This window comes from Meriones unguiculatus, chromosome 1, assembly GCF_030254825.1.
Source record: "Meriones unguiculatus strain TT.TT164.6M chromosome 1, Bangor_MerUng_6.1, whole genome shotgun sequence".
Classification (NCBI taxonomy): Eukaryota; Metazoa; Chordata; class Mammalia; order Rodentia; family Muridae; genus Meriones; species Meriones unguiculatus.
In genome coordinates, this window is record NC_083349.1 from 11,342,473 (window position 1) to 11,364,098 (window position 21,626).

General features: G+C 47.9%; 1 protein-coding gene across 2 annotated transcripts in view; it reads left to right on the top strand.

The window, feature by feature from the left end:
• Fank1 (fibronectin type III and ankyrin repeat domains 1) overlaps positions 1-21,626 on the top strand; it is a 94,787-nt gene that overhangs the window by 62,855 nt on the left and 10,306 nt on the right. For both annotated transcript variants that reach the window (XM_060381337.1, XM_060381343.1), the window contains 5 exons: positions 3,720-3,897; positions 11,707-11,831; positions 18,843-18,924; positions 19,922-19,996; positions 20,673-20,738. In XM_060381337.1, the coding sequence (XP_060237320.1) occupies positions 3,720-3,897; positions 11,707-11,831; positions 18,843-18,924; positions 19,922-19,996; positions 20,673-20,738 (526 nt within the window). The remainder of the gene's footprint in view (positions 1-3,719; positions 3,898-11,706; positions 11,832-18,842; positions 18,925-19,921; positions 19,997-20,672; positions 20,739-21,626) is intronic.

A 21,626-nucleotide genomic window follows, 5' to 3' on the forward strand; every position in this document is an offset into this window, starting at 1 on the left:
GAGGGACTTGTCCATATCCTGGTACTAGATCTATTTTACACTGAGGTGTGGCAGCACCCACCCTGTCACCTGATAACTCATCCTGAGCTTAATCCAGGAAACCTGTCCAGTAGGAAACTCCTGCCTCTGTCCCTGGGCTCCTTCTCAGGAGCAGTTTCTCCTTTCAGTGACAGTAGGTCCACTTAGGTGACAAGACTGTCCACCCCTGGATCTGGATTTGACAGCACTACCTCCAAACAGCTCTCACAGCTTTGCCCTGGGTCCTGGATCACTCTCTGCTTCCATTTTCAGGACAGCCTCTCTTAACTGCAGCTTCTGCTCCATTTCTTAGTCATTTGTGAAAGGAACAGTGTTACCTCAAGATCCAGCTGTACCACTCCTAAGCGTACACCCAAAAGATGCTCAAGTATACAACAAGGACATTTGCCCAACCATGTTCGTAGCAGTTCATAGTAGCTGAGGTTATATAAGGAAGAAGAGCTGGGGGAAGGCCTAGGGTTAGCCGGTGGAGTACACCAGCCAGGATGTCTCTGTAACAGGGCCTGGAGATGCCGAGAGAGGCTGGTGGACAGCATCCACTTTGATACGTTAATAGCACCCCAGTTAAACCATTTGTCCCAGGTCTGAGACAAATGTGAGGCCTGAGAGATGTAAGTCGGTTAGCTAGGAGTGAAGAATGTGGCATTGCTGGAGGTAGCAACTACTGACTAGAGCCGGAGGCGTTTGGTGTCTTAAAGCCATGGAGATTGATGTGGCTTTGTGACCTTGTTGCTTAACACACTAACATTGTAGAAAGACAACAATGTGTCTGTGTTTCTGACATAGCTTGCTTGCGGCATAGTCTCTCTCCTTTCTATGGACTAATTTCCTGAAGGCCAGCTGCTACCCTGCTGGGTGCTGAGGGAGAGCCCGCGCTACTCCCCCTGTGTAAACTCTAGTTTATCCAACTGCCTGCTTGGCCTCCCTCGCCTCCTTTGGTATGGTCTGCCGTGGCTGTGCTTTGGCATTACAGGGTTTGAAAGGCAAGTGAACTGCTCAGCAGAGGCATTGCGCTGTGATCACGGAAGTCACTGCACCCATCAGTCACACACACACACACACACACACACACACACACACACAAATATACACATGCATACACATGCACACATTACCAGGATGGGGGGGCAGTGGCCTGAGCTGGAAGACTCGTGTGGCTCCTCAGCTCCTCCCAGGTGTACTTATCCAAAGCATTGCCAACAGTAATGCCCCCAAACACACCATATACTTGATTTGATATGGGACATCTTGCCATCCTAAGTTCTTTTCATAAACAAACCTCACAGTAGTGCAGAGAGACCACTTCCTGCCCTCACCTTACCTTTGTCCCTTCAGTAACATCTCAGGTGGTGAACCCACTTCTCGCAATGTTTTTTTTTTTTTTTTTTTTTTTTTTTTGTGAGTGGGGTATTTTGCCTGCATGTATCTCTGAACTATGTTTGTGCAGTACCCAAGAAGGCCAGAAGAGGGCAGAAGATCCCCTAGGAACTGGAGTTACGGAAGGTAGTGAGTTGCTGTGTGGGTACTGGGAATTGAATCCAGGTTTGCTTCAGAGCGCATGCTTAGACCACCCTGAGCCAGTTTAATCATGCTTTCTATAAATACTTGGAAAATAAAGTTAGGAAGTAGCAGCTTGCAGGCTGCCTTCTTTTGTGTCTTTAAGTCCCCTTCTTTCAGACATGGCCCTTCATACGGTACCAGTGCAGAGGACACTGTGGGCAGTGTGACCTGCTCTCCCAGCATGGGGCAAGACCAGAGCAGGTCTGTCTGTCTTGAGTGAGGCTCACTGCAGGGGGTCTGGGGTGCCGAGGGAGAAGCTGGCTGGCTGTGTGGAATGCTGTCTAAGGGAAATACACAATCATTTCTTTTTGGACAACTGAGCAGTACATCATGGCTATGTTCAGTCCTTACAAGGTACAGAGGTGCCTAAGACATGGACCCAGAAATGTGAAAACAGAAGAGACTGGGGGGTAGGCAGGCGAAAACAACAAAAAACAACACTATGCAACAAAACAACCAAAAAATAACTGTGGGCTGACAAATCGGTGTATGCCCTATTAGACTATTTTTTTGTTTGTTTGTTTTGGGTTTTTGAGGCAGGGTTTCTCTGTGTAGCATTGGCTGTCCTGGACTTAGTATATAGACCAGGCTGGCCTTGAACCCATAGAGAACCGCCTGCCTCTGCCTCCCCTGAATCCTGGGATACAGGTGTGTGCCACCATGCCTGGCTTGGACTCCTTATCTTTTAAAAGCTTCTTTAATAAATTCCTTTATTTCTCACCTGATAGAATTGTATGGATATCCTCTCAAAACATCTAGCATGGACATCATTCATTTTATTTTATTTTTTATTTGTATTTGAGACAGGGTTTTTCTGCATAGCACTGGGTGTCCTGGAATTTACTCTGTAGAACAGACTGGTTTCAAACCACAGAGATCCACATGCATGCTGGTGCTGGCATGAACAGTCATGACAGCTTGTTCATCCATTCCCTTCCCAATGCACGTGTCCCCATTGCTGTGGCAGAGATTGTCACAGATGAGGGACTGAAAGGTACACACTTTTTTTTTTTTTTTTTACAGGGTTTCATGTGGCTCAGGCTGTCCTTGAACTCACTATGTGAGGATGACCACAGTGTGCTCGTCCTGCCTCCTGAATGCTGTGATTATATGCTTATATGTGATTATATGATTATATCTGAGCTACCACACTCAAACTTGTGTCGTGCTAAGGATAGAACCCAAGGCTTTGTGCCTGCCAGGCAGGCACTCTGCCCTCCAGGCTACATCTCCACTGGCAAGTTTTTATCTTTCCCCTGTGCTTCCATCATGCTTTCTGGCAAGGCTTTGGTTTCTACTTCTCCACGGCCAATAATTGGGGATGTCTTCTCTCACTTGTAACAGTCATGATGTCAGTTCAGTGTCTGACCAGACAAAGTGAGAGCTCGTTGCTGATGACCTCTGTGAACACCTGCTTGTGTGAACATTTGTTCCGTACCCTGTTGGCTATTTGCTTTCTCTGTTTGGCACTCAGCTCATCTTTTACACGAGTTATGACTAGCCTGTTCTTGCTTGCTTTATTTGTTTATTTGTTATGTATACAGTGTTCTGCCTGCATGTACACCTGCTTGCTAGAAGAGGGCACCAGATCTCATCTTAGATGGTTGTGAGTCACCATGTAGTTGCTGGGCTTTGAACCCAGGACCTATGGAAGAGCAGTCAGTGCTCTTAGCCTCTGAGCCATCTCTCCAGCCCCTGCCTGTTCTTGTTTAAATAGAGCTAATTATACAGACTAGACACCGAGCCTTTGTCACCTATTATAAGTAAATTCAGAGCAGATATGGCGTTCACCTCTTGGCTCTGTGAGCTGCTTCACTGGAGGACGACAGTAGCATGGCGAGCTTCATTCTCAGAGTCAGCCAATTGCTGAGCCACAGTCATCCACCTTCTGGAAGGGTCACAGTGAACTATAGTACCAGTGGAGCAGTGCAGCTGCCGTCAGGAGTGCGGGCGGTCACGTGCCTGCTGCGCGTTGTAGCCCTTTGGCTTTTCAGGTGTCCCCTTCACTTGAGTGTTCAATGTGTTGAAAACAGTTGGGTCTCCAGGCAGGTGAGACCCACTGTCTTTCTCTCTCTCCTTTCTGGAAACAGGGCCCTGAAACTCCCTATTTCTCTTTTCAGAAACTGTGCCATCATCAAAGCCACACCCTCCTGTTGTGGGCAAAGTGACTCATCACAGCATCGAACTGTACTGGGACCTGGAAAATAAAGAGAAGAGGCAAGGACCACAGGACCAGTGGCCTAGGTTCTCCATCGAAGAGGAAGACCCCAAGATGCACAGTTACGGTGTCATTTACACGTAGGTGCAGAGGCAGCTCGTGTCTTCTTTCCTCTCTGTAGAATGGTTTGCCAGGTTTCTGAGAAGGCCCCTGCTCCTCTGAAGTTAAGGAAGGAGCCTGGGAACTTTCGGTAAATGAGCATTAGTGGTCAACCTGGGAATGAACTCCCATAACTGAGAGCTGCTTTGGCTCCTGAAATATGCTGGTGTCGATCACCTATGGCTAAATGAAGAGTTGGGTGGAGTGAGCTGTGGCTCCCATCAGGCTGCTTTGTTCATGGATGCAAGGTGAAATACCTCTAGTCCACACCAGCCCACTGCTCTAATCAACTGTGACACCATAGTCCCCTTCTCGGCTCTCTCCATCCAAAATGGCCTCAGTCCCAGCCTCAAGGCCAGGCTTGTCCCCACATCAGGACCTTGCTCCTCAGTTTCCTGATATTTTCTTCTGATTTAGTTCATATTCCCCGAATATGAACCCTAGATGAAGTTCCCTCCTCCATCCGTATTACCGTCTTACTCTAAGGGCCACAGACCTTGCCAGCCCGCTTCCCCTGCCAGCAGCTTTACCTCCGACCCTCATTCAGGCACCTCACAGTTAAGTATTATGTTGGAACTCTCCCACATGCTGGCTTTTTTTTTCTCCCTACCAATGTTACATACAATGGGAGAGGGGTAACATTTCTGCCTTGTGCAATACTCTGTCCCAGCTGGATGGCTGCAGGCTCTTGCAGAGCTGTGGCTTTCATGCAAACAAATGCCATAGCAGGGGATCCTTTGCATCAGCCATGCCTTAACCTCTCTTGGCTTCGTAGCCCTTTGCAAAATGAAGTCACTTCTTTTCTGTGATGTAGGAATGCCAGAAAGAGATGCAGGTGCGCGTCTCACTTAGCCTTTACTGTGGGTACAAGGCGTAACACAGAAGAGCCCGGGGACCTCCCCCTACCTTTCCCTGCTGCCTGGGGACATAGTCCTGCAGGAAAACAGAGGTAGCAGGAAGGCAACGATGTCAGGATCCAGTCAGGATCCAGGATGTTCGGTCAGCTACTGGTCTGCCCTTCCCCCGGGGCCATTGCGCCCTTATGCTGATACGGGGAGGTGGGGGACAGCCCATATGGTGGTGACGCACCTCACAACTTTTCAGATCTCATGTCACACCACCATCACCTTCTCCCCTCTCTCTAGCGTCACTCTTCCCTCCACCCCACTCTTTAGTTGCTGCCTAAGTGGTACTATCCTGATATCTGAGAAGCATTTCTCTGTACCCAAAAATAAATAAATAAATAAAAATAAAAAAATATAGTATTATCTGAAAGACAGTTAACCATATGAAAATAATTTTGGAGCCTGAATTCCTGTCTCGGGTTTCTATTGTGAAAAACACTTTGACCAAAAGCAACTTGGGGAGGAGAGGGTTTATCTCAGCTTACAGATCCACAGCACAGCACAACCGTGAATGGAAGTCCCAGCAGGAACCTGGAGGCAGGGCCTGATGCAGAGGTCATGGAGGGGTGCTGCTCACAGGCTTGCTCCCCGGGTTTGCTTAGCTTGCCCAGGGCTAGCACCACAATGGGCTGGGCTCTGCCATATCAGTCGTTAATCAAGAAAACACCCCCAGACTGGCCTATAGGCATATCTGGTGGGGACATTTTCTCAACTGAGGTCTCCTCTTCCCAAATGACTTCAGCTTGCGTCAAGTTGACAAAACGAAGAAACAGCCACTAAATCTCCAAGATGCTCTTTAATCATGCCATGTGCTTGATAGGAAGGCGATTTTCTTCTCATACACACATAATGTAAAATGTAATGTAGTATGTATGTACGAACGGATGAATCCATATGCATGTATGTGTAAGTCTGCATACCCTTGGAGGCCAGAGGAACGTGTTTAGTTCTCTGCCCTATTCTACTGAAGCAAGTTCTTTCATTGAACTCGGGTTGTCCTTTCCCAATGGCCGCTTGGTAGGCTGGCTGGCCAGCAAACCCTAACGATCATCCTTTCTCTCCCCACCCCAGTGCTGGGCTTACAGCCAACTTTTTAATGTAGGTGCTAGGGATCTGAACTCAGGTCCTGATGCTCTTTCTAACTCACTGAACCATCTGCCTCAGCCTTAAATTATATTTTAAGTATTTTTATAGAGGAAGAGAAAGACAGAGCCCTCTATTTGTCTGACTTGTGCTCTGCCAGAGCATGGGATACTGTCCTAGCTATGTTCCCCTCCCTCCCTCCCTCCCTCCCTCCCTCCCTCCCTCCCTCCCTCCCTCCCTCCCTCTCTTCTTTCCTTTCTCTTTTCTTTTTTCTTTTTTTGCCAAGGGCTCAGGCTTCACCTAGAGAGACAGCAGCCACATTTGCAGCCTCCAGCCTGAGGCAGTGTCTGCGCCATTCACCTTGGCCTTGGAAACCTCGCTACCACCTGGCCAGAGAGCAGTCTTGGACGATGTCCTGCCATCCTGAGCCGGTGGCATCTCCTGCAGACCCTGGCTCCAAGGGTCTTCTGGTGAAAGGCTTTATGCCTTGGAAAAAAGTTCGCACGTGCCTGAACACTAGGTGGCAGGCTTGGACTGCGGCAGCCCCACCTCATTTCCTCCGGTGGCTCCCTTCTACCTTTATCATTAAAGCTAGAAAACGCCTTCCTTGCTAGAATGGTATCTACAGGTGCACCGGGCTGGTGGGCTTGCGTGCTTTCCTCCTGTGTTGGCAGTTTGGTTGTGGGGTCTGCCCTTTCCTCCAGAGGCATTGTGCCCACGTGCTGATGTGGGGAGATGGAGGACAGCCTGGATGGTGATGACAAACTGGGTAACTTTTTCTGCCAGCTTGGTCACATCGTAGTCTGCATCACTGGGGTGGTCTTTGGCTGGCGTTTCCCTTACAGTTCTCAGATGTACAGCTACCGAGTTTTGTGGGTTCTCCCTCTGTTCCCCTTCACAAAGCCAGGGCATTGCACTCCATTTTCTGTCTGTTTTCCTTGTGTCCCAGGCCCTGACTCTCCAGACATTTGCCAGTGAGATGAGTCTCCTTGCTGCCTGTTTCTTGATTTTCTTTTTCCTCTCTCATTTGTCACAGCACCTCCAAGGGTCTTCTTTGTATGAAGGATGAAGGACATACACCTTAGGGCCTGACTCCCTAGAGTGTTGTTTAATCATGGTGTCTGTTCCACGGCGAAGGTAGTTTTCTTTTAAAACCGTGTGTGTGTGCATGCATGTGCATGTGTAAATACATGTATGTGTGTATTATTTGTGTGGTCTCTCTGTGTGATATATATGGTGCTCGTGTGTGTGTGTAACTTGCCCACATCTGCCTCATTACCTCTTATTTATGAATAGAAACTTTCTCCGATGTAGGGACTTGCTTTCTTTTGAATATGCCTTGGCTTCCTCTCCATGTGTGCTGCTTGTTCTCCCTGTGGACAAGTGCCCTCATTGCTCTATCCCCCCATCCTGCCAATGTAATAGTCGAAATCAAAGGAACATCTTCCTTGCTGTCTTACTGTTGCTTCACCTTACTGTGACAATTGGTATCCTCTTATGCTTTTTATCCATTCCACCGTCAAGTACTCCTGAGTGCCCATGACCTACTGAACACTGTTCTAAATGCCGGAGATGTGGAGTCAGATAGAAATGCCCCATGTTGAGAAAAACACCTGATAAACAAGACAAGTAAGTAAAAATGCATACTGTGTCAGGGTTAGTAAGTCCCAAAGAAGAAAGCCTAGGACAAGTCGGGGCCCTGGGGCAGGAGTAAGGACTCTTCACTGAGGGAAGGGCTTGGCACAAGACCTGAAGCAAGCATGAGATACTGAAGGGGACTTTCCAGGCCAAAGCCGTGTCAAATGGAAAAGCACATGGAGGAATGTGGAAGAGAGGAGAGGCGAGGAGAGAAGGGAGAGGTGGGATGTATTGGTGAGGTTGACAAGGTGTAGTGAGAGGTAGCTGTATGGCTGTGACTTATCCAGAGAACACTGGCTTTTACTAGAAAGATGTTGAGGGAGGCAAAGGAGGTTGTTCATCCAGAAGAGGCAGGATCTGTGCGGTTTATGAGGCTGCTGTGGCTGCCCGAGATGAGGCTCTGGGAAGGAGAGGCAGTAGACAGCAGAGAGGGCTAATTAGGAAGCTTGTGCAATAATTGAGGTGGGAGATAGCAGAACAGTGTGTGGACTGGTTGAATACAAGATGTTTTTAGTGGTGGATTTAAACCATTTGCTAGTATAGCATGGCTGTGGTTTCAGGTGCCTGGGAGACTGACACAGAGGGGTCACTTGAGCCCAGGAGACCGGGACCAACCTAGACAGGATTACAAGGCATCATCTCAAAAACCCAAACAGAATACCTTAAAAACTGGCAGTGCACCAGACCTTTACTGCCTACGAGGTGTGAGCAAATGCAGACAAGCAAGGGAGACTGTATGTGTGCAGGCAGGTGTGTGCAGAATAACCCCCACCTGCAAACCACCCATACCTTAGGGGACCAACCCTGTCTAAACTATAGTAAGGATGCTCACTTAGCAATGTAGTCAGTTTACTCGTGAGAATAATCTGGCCCAGCCTGATCTGTTTTTATTTTCTAGATTATAATTTTCAGCCCATACAGTATTTCAGGACATTTATTCAGCTTGGTTTAGAGAGTTCACATTGTGGTGACTATATTTGTATTCCTCACACATGTCTTTTTTATTCAAATGTTTTTCTTTATGCCATCAAAACCATTTCTTTATTATCTTATGTTGCTGCATAACCAACTGTCTGTGTGTCTGTCTTCCTGCCTGTATGTGACGGCACTGGCTTCTGCTCCATAGACTTTGGCAGGCACCATAGTGCTTCTGTTGGCTAGAAGTCAGCATGGAGGATGCTGCCTAGAAGTTTTTCCTCTCCATCCCTTTCTGCCACTGTCCAGTGGCTCCATTTTACCATGTGGCCTCTACAGCAGGGAATTAGGACTTTTCATGGTGGCAAGCTCCCAGTGACACCAGTGTAGAAACTATAGGCTTCTCACCACCCACCCTCATCATTACCAAGCTCCCCTCTGCCACCCCCTCATTCCAGGGCACAGGATTAGACCCTGGCCTATGCTTTTGTGTTGATGGCCTTCCTGAACATGTATCTTCTTTTGAGTGAAGAGAGGTGGCTTCTGAAGTAAAAGACACCGTAACAGTGTTGAATTTGCCAGAAAAGAGCAGAGAACAGGGCTGGATGTCAGAGAGGTCTAATTCACAGATTATTTTCTTGACTCTGTTGGATTTTGGTGTCTGAAGTTACTTTGTTGTGCAAGTTACTAATTTCTCCTGAAATTTCAATTTTGGAGGAACAAGGAGAAAGGGTCTCACTGGGGCACCTTTCCTTGCATGTCTTGGATCTGACGTATCCTAGGCTCACTCTGCTTGAGGCACACAGACCCTTTGTCCTGGAGCTGGTATCCTTTGGACCCTTCATTTCATTCTGACACGTCTTGTCATGTGGAAGTCAGAGAGACCTTCCTTGCAGGACACCATGCAATCCCTTTCTCCTTCTACCCATCATTTTCCATGCAGGGAAACAAGCGCAGGAGGAAATCAGAAGGCGTCAGGCTCTCGGTGGGGAGGGGATGGAAGGATGGAGGCTACTGCTCCCCTCAGGGTCAGGGGTGGCTCTGTTCTGTGGCCACCCCTTTATTTCCATACCTTGGAGAAGAGAATGATTTTCCAGCGGGCTCTGGGGAAGAACAAGTGAGACCTTGTGGGTAGCCGGTGAGTCCCGCCTTCTCTCTGAGGCCATGTTTTCAGGTGAGCTGCTATCAGCCATGATGCTGACTCCAAGAGATAGGGTCTGTAGGATGTTGGATGATTCAGCTTAGTCTTGAGCTCATCTGGGTCTGCCTGACCCGACACCTTGCAAAAAATGGGCATGGGATAAGTTTGAGTTGCATGGCACAGAACTTATATGCAAATATTTATTTAGGTTGAGCGCAAACATCCTTAAGTTAGTTTGTAAATAGTAACGTATGTCTTTGGCCTCTGCCTCTGCAGAAGCTCTGCTGAGGATGAGAGAGAAATGACAGAAAACAATGGTAAACTTGCACGCATGGAACTATGGGGAAGTATACTGAAGGGAAGAAAAGGAAACCTGGAGTGAAGTGGAGAGAAAGAATTAGAAATAGTATGCACTCTCATCAAAAGTCAAGCCTTTGAAGCACAAGGAAAGAAAAACTTAGATACAATTGAAAGGGATACTTGAGATCTACTCAAAGCCCCCAAAAGACTTCTGGTAGGAGAATGAAGCCGAGAATTGAGCCATATCAGGAACTGTATGTAAGCCTGTCGGTTTTGGTCTTAGAATGTGCACCAGGGCAGAGCAATCCCCTCAGCCTCCCTCACAGCAGATAGCAGGCATCTCCCTGCAGCTCCTGGCTCCAGCATTCTCTGAGAGGGCACAGGAAGGGCAGTAGGCCAGCCACTGCATGGTGTTTCCTGGTTCTCATTTCCTAGGCTCCTGTTTACTGAACTCAGACATCTTGTCCCTGGAGCCATGGGAACTTCACTGCAAGCCTCTAGTCAGATTTCTACTGCAGAAATCTTTAGCTCCTACTGCCTACCAGCATCATGTATCCATGATGTGAGGTGTTAGAGTTGGTTTGTACTGGGTTGCCTGACTTCTAAGCTAGACTGATTTTCTTCTGCGTGGCAAACCCATCATTGGCTTAACTTTTTAAGTCCTGTTCCCTGCAGTATTTTGCTTGCAGTAGATTTAGTGTAGCTATCAATTCATCAGACCTATCTACCTACTTGAATACTCTATTTGAAACTCACATGCATTCAATCTTTCAAATGTGAAGCTTTGTAATTTGAATATGAATTTTATGGGTTAGCATGATTATTTCTATGATGAACACATGTGCATGTCAGCTGTGCACCAAGCACTGTGTTATGTGAAACATTTTTTTTGGGGAGAAATATAAACAAATGTAAACTAATGACATATTGTAACTAATTTTACCAAAGTTCAACTTGATGAACCAATGGGATTGTTGTTTATTTTTTCCCTGGGTGTATGGGAGAGGGGTTAGTTACAGGGCAATGGAGGACTCAAAGGTAGCTGTGCCAAAGGTACTGACTGATGAAAGCTACAATCCCGAAGCTCTGAAAAACTTTCAGGCAGCTCTATCGTTTAGAAAGCTGCCTATCTACTTAGGCAGCTCAGATGGTGGGAGAGTGCCTTTTTTTCTTGTATCCAGACTGGTGGGAAAATCCCTCCTCTGGTCTTCTGAATTTTATTAATTTCAGGAACTTGCTAAGACTTGTGAGTTGTTTGCTTTCAGAGACTCATGAGCCTTTCTGGATGGAATGTTTCAATTAGGAAAGAAACTGCGACACAACACCTGGCTAGGCCCTGTGGGACAAAGAGAGTACATGCTACAAAGGTACAGAGGGTGTCATCTGCGAAGTGTCCATTTTCCTCAAGGAATTCAATACAGCAGGATCAAATCTATACTGATTCATTTAGTGGAAGCATTCAAAAGTTGCTTCCACCTGTAATTACCTACTACTGGAAAATGCTGTTTAGGTGACCTGGCATGCGGGCAAGGCAAAACTACACTACATAAAACTGAAAACTAACTTTACACATGAGAAGTTTTTCTTTGTACAACCCTTCCCCCAAACAACAACAACAACAACAAAAAAATCTCACCTGTGTTGTCAGTGAAAGGGTGTGAATATATAAAAAACATTCCATGCTCAAACATAACACTAGGCACACACATATCTTTAAATGTTTTAAAATATCAGTCTCAGGAAATGACATAAAACCAGGACATGGCCAAGGTGATCAGAAGCATTCATGCTTGTCTCCTTTTGTCCAGGGGTTATGCGACAAAGCATGTGATTGAAGGTCTAGAACCAAGGACACTGTACAGATTTCGACTGAAGGTCATCAGCCCCTCTGGAGAATGCGAGTACAGCCCAGTCATTTCGGTGGCTACAACTAGTGAGTACACGTATGCTCAGTGTTCACGTTTTAGTGTGCTTGAGCTTGGAAGCCACAAACAGGTCAGAGGTAAAAATGGACTGCTTTCTCCCAAGGCCTCACCGGAAGCAGAAAGGGCTCCACTCATGAGCGCTGTGACAGTGTTGTTTACTGCCTGCGCCTCTTTGCAGCATGCCGTAAGAAAGGCCAGCTATGCTTTCCCAAATTGGGAGAGCTGGCTTGGTACCACACTTGTCCTGTCCATGGGCATTTGGTACAGGGTGGGCATTATCTTTCTTAGGACGTGGGCCACAGGGATGGGTAGAGCATTGCCTCCTCCACATGTGTCTACTGTACATGGCTTTGCGCATGTGTGTGTCCTGTCTGGTCACAGACTTATGGTTCTCTAGTACTGAGACTGAAGAAAATCATGATCAGTGTTTCTCCAGCCACCGGGAGGTAGTGATACAGAGGTGGCCAGGGAGGCTGGCTAGCCACACTGCCTCTGACCACCTCATAGTCTGTGGCCTGCCACTGTATCCTTCATATGACGGAAGATGATTCAGATTTTGAGCTACTCTACCATTCCTTTGGTTGCAAGGATGGCAAGATGGGCCTGGCTCTAGATAAACAGACTGAGATCAGAGTTAGTTAAAGCAGAGAGGGGGAAAGGAACTTCAGCTATGGCCCTAAGTGATGTTTAGCCAGCCATGAAACAGGGCAATTTCATAGAAGACATGCAATAGTCAATTATGCAGGTCAGGCAAGAGGGCCTATTCCTTAATCTGGTGATGCTGAAGGCTTGGAAGTTATTCAGTTTTGGAGTCCCAGGGGAGAGAGAGAGAGGGAGAGATGGGGAGAGAGAGGGAGGGAGGGAGGAAGGGAGGAAGGGAGGGAAAAAGGGAGACAGAGACAGAGAGAGAAACAGAGACAGAGAGGGAGAGAGAGACACACAGAGAGAGAGGTGGGAGAGAGAGAGAAAGAGAGAGAGAGTTCAAGCACAAGCACTTGTAGCCCAGCAGGGCAAGGTCAGGGAGAAGTACACAGGGGAAATATAGACACAGAGCCTGCCTTTGAAGAAACTCTGCTGAGACACTGAGCTGGATGCTCTCCCAGGCAGCCTCTGCACTTCCTCCTGGGGCCTCTGACCTCCCACAGTCACCACTCTCTGCTCTGCTCTCACTGGAGTACCCAGTCCCCTGTTCTGCCCCCTCCTCATGCTCATGGATAGAGTTGATTCAGGGCTGATTTCTTGTGCGGGGTTCTTCTTTTCCTGTACACACATGAGCTCTTCCCATTTTGAGGCAGGCTCAGCACTTCTTCCATTCTGTTTTACATATCCACCTGCCCTTTTACTCCCACCTATATTGAAGGCTTATGGATGGAGGGGTGGTGGGTTGACCATCTCTCATATATGAGACTGGGTGGGTGGACTGTTAATTAAGATTCAGTAGCAGAAGTAGAAGCAGGAAAAACAGCACACTGTTTTTTGTTTGTTGGCTTGTTTGTTTTTGTTTTGTTTTGGCTTACTCTCATGTCTTGGGGGATGGATCCGTTTCTCAGCAACTGGGTGAGTCCACCCGAACCCAGCTGGAGAGGTGCACACAGTTGGTACTGCAACCAGGTGGGCTCCAAGTGACCTACCCTCTGAATAACACGCCCAAGCCAACGAGGGGCTCCTCACTTTTTAGCCAGAGCTCACGTAGAGCCCTGTAAGAAAGTAGAGACCAGCTGACAAGGAGAGTGCATGTGGCCAAGTGTGCGTCTCCAGGCCCAGCTGACTGCGGAGAGGCAGTGGTAGATATCTGGTCCAGAAATTTGTCATTATAGTTTTATGGTTTCTGTAGATAATTACACACACACACACACACACACACACACACACCATAGCACTTCCAAACACTGCACTTGACTGTTTCTCTGCTAGCCTCATGGGGCTATCTATGCTCTTTGGAGGGACTGGTGTTGTCTTTGCTGGAGGCAGGCCTCTGGCTCTGCTGGGTGACTGCTGTTCCCTTATTCTCTCCTAATGTTCAGTGTAGATGCTCTTAAGGAGGCAAAGATAGTAAGCAGAGAATTGAAAATGCTCACATTATACAGAGCAAGCAAAAATGCTTCCGTGGGCTGATAATTTGCATTCAGTTTGAGAGTGTTTTAATGAATCACAAAAGCCTGCACTTTGTTTGGATAAAGGATGCTCAGCTTTTTTTTTTTTTCTTCTTCCCAGGTAAAGTACATGGGGCTCTTGTTTAAATGAAGCATGCAGTTTTAATCAGCCAGACCCTTAAAAAGAAAGAAAAACAGCTGCTACTTGTTAATTGGCAAATATCTTCTCCAATGAGTTCATGATTTATTCACTGCTTTTAATAAAGACCTAAGTTCCAGCAAGGAAGGCGTTATCACCACGTTAGACTTGTGGGCACATCTGCAGCCCCATTTAGAGTGAGATGGCTTCTTAAAGTCCATCCTACCCACCCCCTCCTAGGGGTGCCCCCTGAGTGAACTTCATCCAGATGGGCCCCCCCAAGCATCCCCGACATGATGCCTACAGTCACAACACTCAAAGTAATCACTTGTAGTCAGACCCACCAAGGCCCAAGTCGGCCTGTTTCATATTGACTGCACATATTGAGGCCGTTTTCCTGGGCCAGGCCTGCAGTGTTGAAGAGTTGTTTGTTGGAGGAGTGGAGTACATTGCTCACCCTGGAATTTCCACTCTGTCCTCCATGATTCCTGCCTATAGTAAAAGTACGAGTGGCAGATGAGAGCCTTTTCATTCTGTCCTATGTCTGGGAAATTCTAGTTCACAGGCTTTATTTAAATTTTTTAAATCAATGTGTGTATGTGATGTGATGTTACATCATGTGTGTGAACACGTGCGTGTGTGTGCTCATGATAGCATGTGCACCTGATAGCATGCATGTGGAGGTTAGGAGACAACTTTACGGAGCTGATTCTTGTTCACCTCCACATGGGATTTGGGATGGCTTTCGGATTCCCAGGCCTGTGTAGCAAGTGCTTTTACCGTCTGAGGCACACTGCCAGCCCACCTTAAGAGGTTTTCCTGCACTGATCCACGTGGTCTTCCTGGGACAACATTGCAAGCTGGGAAGTACTGACTGAGCTAATGCTCAGAAGGACTCTCATAACTGACAAGTGTTTTGTTTTGCTGAGACTCAGTGAGTATGATGTATGAGCAAGGATGCTCTGTCTCTGCAAGGAGGTCCCCTTATTCCCAGAATCCACGTGAAGGGTTGAGGGTCCCTAGCAGAGGTGGGAATAGACAGTACATTTATGTTAGCTATGTCATAACACCTAGACATCTTTGCTGTACACAGCCATCAAGGCCATATGCATGAAATGAACTTGTTTTCTCTTCTAATATTTTTGTACATCAGCATTTTCTGGTCAGGATGTGCTAGGAAGCACCTTCATCAGGAGGCTTCACTGTGTGGTGATGTGGAGCGCAATGCAGTGAAGTGGAGTGAGTAGTGAGGTAGAGCTCAGTGCAGTGAGGTAGAGCTCAGTGCAGTGAGGTGGAGTAGGTAGTGAGGCAGAACACACTACAGTGAGGTGAAGTGCAGTGAGGTAGAGTACAGTGCAGTGAGGTGGCGCGCAGTGCAGTGAGGTGGAGCGCAGTGCAGTGAGGTGGTGCGCAGTGCAGTGAGGTGGAGCGCAGTGCAGTGAGGTAGAGTACAGTGCAGTGAGGTGGTGCGCAGTGCAGTGAGGTGGAGCGCAGTGCAGTGAGGTAGAGTACAGTGCAGTGAGGTGGAGCGCAGTGCAGTGAGGTGGAGTGCAGTGCAGTGAGGTGGAGCGCAGTGCAGTGAGGTAGAGTGCAGTGCAGTGAGGTGGAGTAGGTAGTGAGGCAGAACACACTGCAGTGAGGTGAAGTGCAGTGAGGTAGAGTACAGTGCAGTGAGGTGGAGTGAGTAGTGAGGTGGCGCGCAGTGCAGTGAGGTGGAGTGAGTAGTGAGGTGGAGCGCAGTGCAGTGAGGTGGAGCGCAGTGCAGTGAGGTGGAGCGCAGTGCAGTGAGGTGGAGCGCAGTGCAGTGAGGTGGAGTGAGTAGTGAGGTAGAGCACAGTGCAGTGAGGTAGAGTACAGTGCAGTGAGGTAGAGTACAGTGCAGTGAGGTAGAGTACAGTGCAGTGAGGTAGAGTACAGTGCAGTGAGGTAGAGTACAGTGCAGTGAGGTAGAGTACAGTGCAGTGAGGTAGAGTACAGTGCAGTGAGGTAGAGCACAGTGCAGTGAGGTAGAGCACAGTGCAGTGAGGTAGAGCACAGTGCAGTGAGGTAGAGTACAGTGCAGTGAGGTAGAGTACAGTGCAGTGAGGCGGAGCGCAGTGAGGCGGAGCGCAGTGAGGTGGAGTGCAGTGCAGTGAGGTGGAGTGAGTAGTGAGGTGGAGCACAGTGCAGTGAGGTGGAGCGCAGTGCAGTGAGGTGGAGCGCAGTGCAGTGAGGCGGAGCGCAGTGAGGTGGAGCGCAGTGAGGTGGAGTGCAGTGCAGTGAGGCGGAGTGCAGTGCAGTGAGGTGGAGCGCAGTGAGGTGGAGTGCAGTGCAGTGAGGCGGAGTGCAGTGCAGTGAGGTGGAGCGCAGTGAGGTGGAGCGCAGTGCAGTGAGGCGGAGTGCAGTGCAGTGAGGCGGAGCGCAGTGCAGTGAGGTGGAATGGGTAGTGGAGCACAAGCAGCCAATGCAGGAATGGGGGATGCTACAGGCGCTTCCAGGTCCTGTTCTGAATGTCACAAGTCCCCACTCACTGAGGCAGTTGGGCATCTACTTTTATTTGACACTTGTTGGGGAGGGTTAGAGAAAATTACGTTTTTGTTTGTTTGTTTGTTTTTAAGATTTTGCACTTAAAAACATAGTAAGAATTGAAACATATCACAATTTGGTTAGATACCTCAATGCCTATCTGGTGAGACTTGGTCATGAGCTGCCTGCTTCTAACTGGTGATCTTGAAGAGCTGAACATTGCTCAGACCTGATTTTGTAGACACCAAATGAACTTCCAATACTTCCAAGCATGACTCTATGTGGCTTGCCTTGAGGCAGCTGAATCTCGGTCTCTTTCATAGAAAACAGGTTTCTCATAGGCACTCTGCCTCTCCCTCTTTGTAGGAAGGAAGCAGAAGAGGAAGACCGTCTCTCCGCTTAGTCCCCTGAAGTGTATAGGTTCACACAGTGGTCTATGGATTAATCCGCTTCAGCGTAGCTGGAGTCCTCAGCCATGATGTGGTTGACGTTTTGGACCTGGTCAAGCCCTGAGTGGTGGCACGCAGTCCTGGGTGTCACAGGGCCCTTCTCTGCTAAATTCCAGTAGCATCTCCCATGTTGTTACGACAGAGATCTCTAGACACTGTCAAATGTCCCTGGGTGTATAAAGCCTTCCCACTCTGAGTCCCTTCAGTGATTCTGGACCTTTCCAACACTGGGACCCTTTAATACAGCTCCTCATGTTGTGGTGACCCCAACCATACTGTTGTTTGTTGTTATTTCATAGTTGCAATTTTGATACTATTATGAACCATAAAGTAAATATCTAATATACAACCCCTAAGGAATTGTGACCCACATGTTGAGAACTACTTCTTTAGTGACATCCCTGGGCTGGACCTTCTTTAGAAGACAAGGGTAGGTAGGTCCTTGGCTTTGAAAGCTTATCATTATACTCTGATTTGAATGAAGCCTTTGGTCTAAGACTTAACGAAATAATGAAAAAGGCATATAACATGACTCAAGCAATCTTTCAGAGATTGATAAACTTTAAAAGACAGAGCAGTTTCAAAGCAACTTTAAGTTGATATCAATTGTGTTTTCACTTAAAAAGAGACAGCAGACAGACAGTTTTCAGCCCAACTGTTAGTTCTGGGTCACTTTTTCTGTCACCTAGTGAGGGCTCCATTGCCTGGGAGCTGACATCCCAGAGAGACTGGGACAGGAAAAGAGCTGTCAGCTGATTCTGCAGGTGGGCTGTGGGAGTGGCTGGTGGGGTTGAGGACTCAGGAGACAGTCTGGGTTCCCCGCTGTGTGATGGGGCTGGCACAGCTAGTTTTCTTCACAACTTAGAATAGTAACAGGTTGAAAATTGGTGGTAATGTAAATCAGGAAATTATGTGGGAGAACCCTGTTTATTCCGTTTTCTCAGAGACTCCTGTGCTTAGCAAACTCCATGGATTCTATTGATTGACCATCTAATGATACAGATCAGGAGGTGCGAACTGAGGTCAGGTGGGCATTGCAAGTGTGGAAAGGGTGCTGGACATGGTAGAATATTAGGAAACGCCATACCAGACAGCAGTAGGTATGCTGGGCATTTACCACTCCATTGCTTATGTCCCTTTAAGCTCAGCCATGCTGATTTAAAAAGCGTAGACTGTAGGAGTGAAACGATGGACTGACTAGTGGTTGGGAGAGAGTTTCTTGTGAAGGCCAGCCGTGTCGAAGTTGGGCCTGTTGATTTGCCACCCCTTCACTCTCTCAGAGGTGACATCATGTCCCTGTCACTGCCAGCCACTGGTCCTCTTAATGTCCTGCTGATCTTTTTGTCATCTTAGGCTCATTGTCCCTACCATTTTCCACTGGGAAAACTGCCATCTCCCTTAAGGGTCGTCTTATATGCTCCCCACCTCCAGATGGGTATGAAACTCATCCACTCCCCAAACTCAAGGAGATAAAGCAATTGTCCTTGTTGTTGAAACCTTTTGGCCACTCTAGTAAGAGAAAGCAGTAAGTCATGACCATTTCTGGGCTTTCCTTGGTCACAGGAGACATTGGGGAGGATGATTCTGATGCTAACACACATAAAGCTGAAAATCTCCCAGCTCTTTGGGTCAGCCTGAGGTTTCTCTTTACATGTGAAAATCAGGTCTTTTCCAGTAGAAGAAGGAGTAGGAAACATGAGCCTTCCTGACAGGCAGAGCTCCATGCCTTCCTGGGAGTGAAGGTGAACACCCCCCAAAGCCACAGGAGGGAGAGAGTGGGCGAACCTCCCAGCCCTGCACGTTGGCTAACTGCTCCCCCTCTGCTTTCTCTAGGGGAGCCCATAAGTAGCGAGCACTTTCATCGTGCTGTCAATGTGAACGATGAAACTTTCCTGCTTCGAATACTGGATGGAGGGTGAGAGCGCAGCCAGCTTTTCTGTTCTTTCTTCCACTGTCCAGTAGGTGCAGACGTACATGGCACAGCTTTATTTTGCTTCCCTAAACAAATTCTCCAGTACCTTCAAAAGCACCTCCTCCATTTACCTCAGGTGACTGGCACGAAGCAGTTAAGTGTGTTAATAAAGAGTCATAGAGACCCCTGTAAATGATACGGTTTGTGATTGTTTAATGAAAACTAAAAGGAAATTACAGGTTTGGGCCTCATGCTTTATCCCCAGAAGCAATTATTATCCTTTGATTATCCAGCCCAGCATTTAGTACAGGTCAGTCTGAAATGCCTGCATGTAATACCAGGTGTCACTGGGAATGGGCAAAGCAGCTGTGTTGGAGACTAGAAGGTTGGTGGGACACTAGAGAACAGAGGGGACACGGCTGGTGCAGGTGTGACGCTTGAAGCTGCCGCCCAGGTAGAGCTGTAACTTAGGCTCTTCTGTAGCATGGTTTTGTGCACCATAGAAGGCAGTGGTCTCTGAACTGGGGTTTGGCAAGTCGATGAGAAGATTCCAGAGGACGCCAATGCGAATGTATGTTCTTTCCTGGGCAGCACCAGCGCCCAGCCAGAAGAAAAGTGGGGGGTCAAGCTGAAAGCCCAGGTTCTGACCATACCTGCTCCCTCGGTGAAGCTGAGTGTTGGCGCCACGCTGTTCCCAGCTTGTACCCCATGCCAAGAGGCTTTGTTGGTTTTAGACTATCTGGTGGGAAGGCATAATGGCTTTGAGTGGAAGGGAACTACTAGCTCAAGTGAAATGACAATTTTAAAAAAAACGAAACTTGAAACTTTAAAACTATTGGGGCATTGTAAGAGAAGAAAGACTTAATGGCCCAAGAGAAACTGACATTTTTGTAAAATGAACCATTTCACGCCCCACCCCCACCCCACGGGCCCTGCGAAGCACGGTTAACTTGAGGCATCTACACTGTGAATGACAAGTCTCTCATCTGCTTTCCTTAAGCCAAATAAAGGTTGATGTGCCCAACAAGTTCGGCTTTACTGCCCTCATGGTCGCTGCTCAGAAAGGCTATACCAGGTATGGGTCTTCTGGCTCTGAGTGAGGGGCAGGGCTTCCCCCCCCCCCACGGCTGCAGCCAGCACACACGGCAGCTTCTATTCCTTTTCCCTAACGGTCCCACAGAGTGGCTTCCATTCGGGCATGTGTGCCAGGTTAGGCAGCTTGCAGGTGAGTTTGCATTTAGCCTCACACCATGTATTGAATACTTCTTGGCAATAGTCATGATTGGAATTTGAATCTCTTTAAACAAAGGTGATTGAGGCACACGTTAGGAACAGACTTCTCTTGCGGTTGCCATTTACCTGTCTCACAGGGCTGGCTGTAAGTGCTAGCACCTTACTTTACAACCATATTCATATTTTAATTGCAACAATATCATTTTGACAGACAGTGGAAATGTGTTCTCATTAAGTATTTCTGTTTGATCCTATATTAAAAATGGCCACAAAAATGACACAAACTATTTATACCATGTGGGCAGGGTTGGGTATGATGAGCGACTCATGGAAGACTGGGCCCCTATCTTTGGTAGGGATCAGTGTCTACCAGTTTGACAGAGCCTGTCTTCAGAGTGGGCAGAGAAAAGGGTGTTGTAGGGATGCCGTGAACGTCAGATTATTGTTTCATGGGGTTACCGTGGGCTCCACATCCCCCCAGCCCTTTATCTCACCCCTTTCACCTTTGTTCCCTGCAGGCTTGTAAAGATCCTAGTTTCCAATGGCACAGATGTGAATCTGAAGAATGGCAGTGGCAAGGACAGGTAGGGGACGGGAGGTACCTCTGAGAGCTGGCATGGCTGCTGCTCTGTTACTAGGCTGTACCCAGAGGGGCTTTTTTTTTTTTTTTTTTGCCTTATATGGTTGTCCTGCTTTGTTGTGAAAGTCCTGAGCGGTGAGTGGACCCCACTGGGAAGATGGGGTGACAGAGGCTGGCTTGTGGTTTTCTTCATCAGGCACAAGCTGTCCAGCCCTTTCCAGCTCAGTACCCATAGCTATTCAAACGGCACCACCAGCTCTGGGCCAAGGGCCTTGTCACCTTCCAGTCTTCCTCTGCTGCCCACAAAGCCAGGAGTTTGTAAGCAGCAGCCAAAGTCCCAGAGGCACCACTGCAGCATGTTGCCATAGTTTCCACCACGCCATCTGGGGGGTTACAGGAGAGGCTGAGGAAGAGCCTGGTATTCATGGGCAGATGAAGGAACATTGAAAAACTTGAGTACCAGCTGTTGTAGAAACTAGATTGAACTGTTTCAGCAGTGCCAACATTTACTTGATGGCTACAGGCCAGGCACCATACTTAGTGCATGGGTGAGTTAGGCAAACTCAGTGCCTTTCTTCTGGATGCTCACAGGCAGGACAAAGGCTTATACACTGCTTGCACAGACTCTGATCACTCTCCGTATTTTGTGTGTGCACGTATGTGTGGGTTCATATCTGTATGGATGTGGATGTAAACGTGGAGGCCTCAGTTCACTTAAAGGAGCCATAATCAGGAGGCGTTCGTCTTGCCCTTTGAGACAGGTCTCTCATTGGCTGCCAGCTTGCCAATTCAGCTGGGCTGGCTGGTTGGTCTTCAACTTCCCAGGAGCCTCCACCACAGTCATGAGTTATAGGTGCACGCAGTCACACCTGGCTTTCTTCATGAGCGGCAG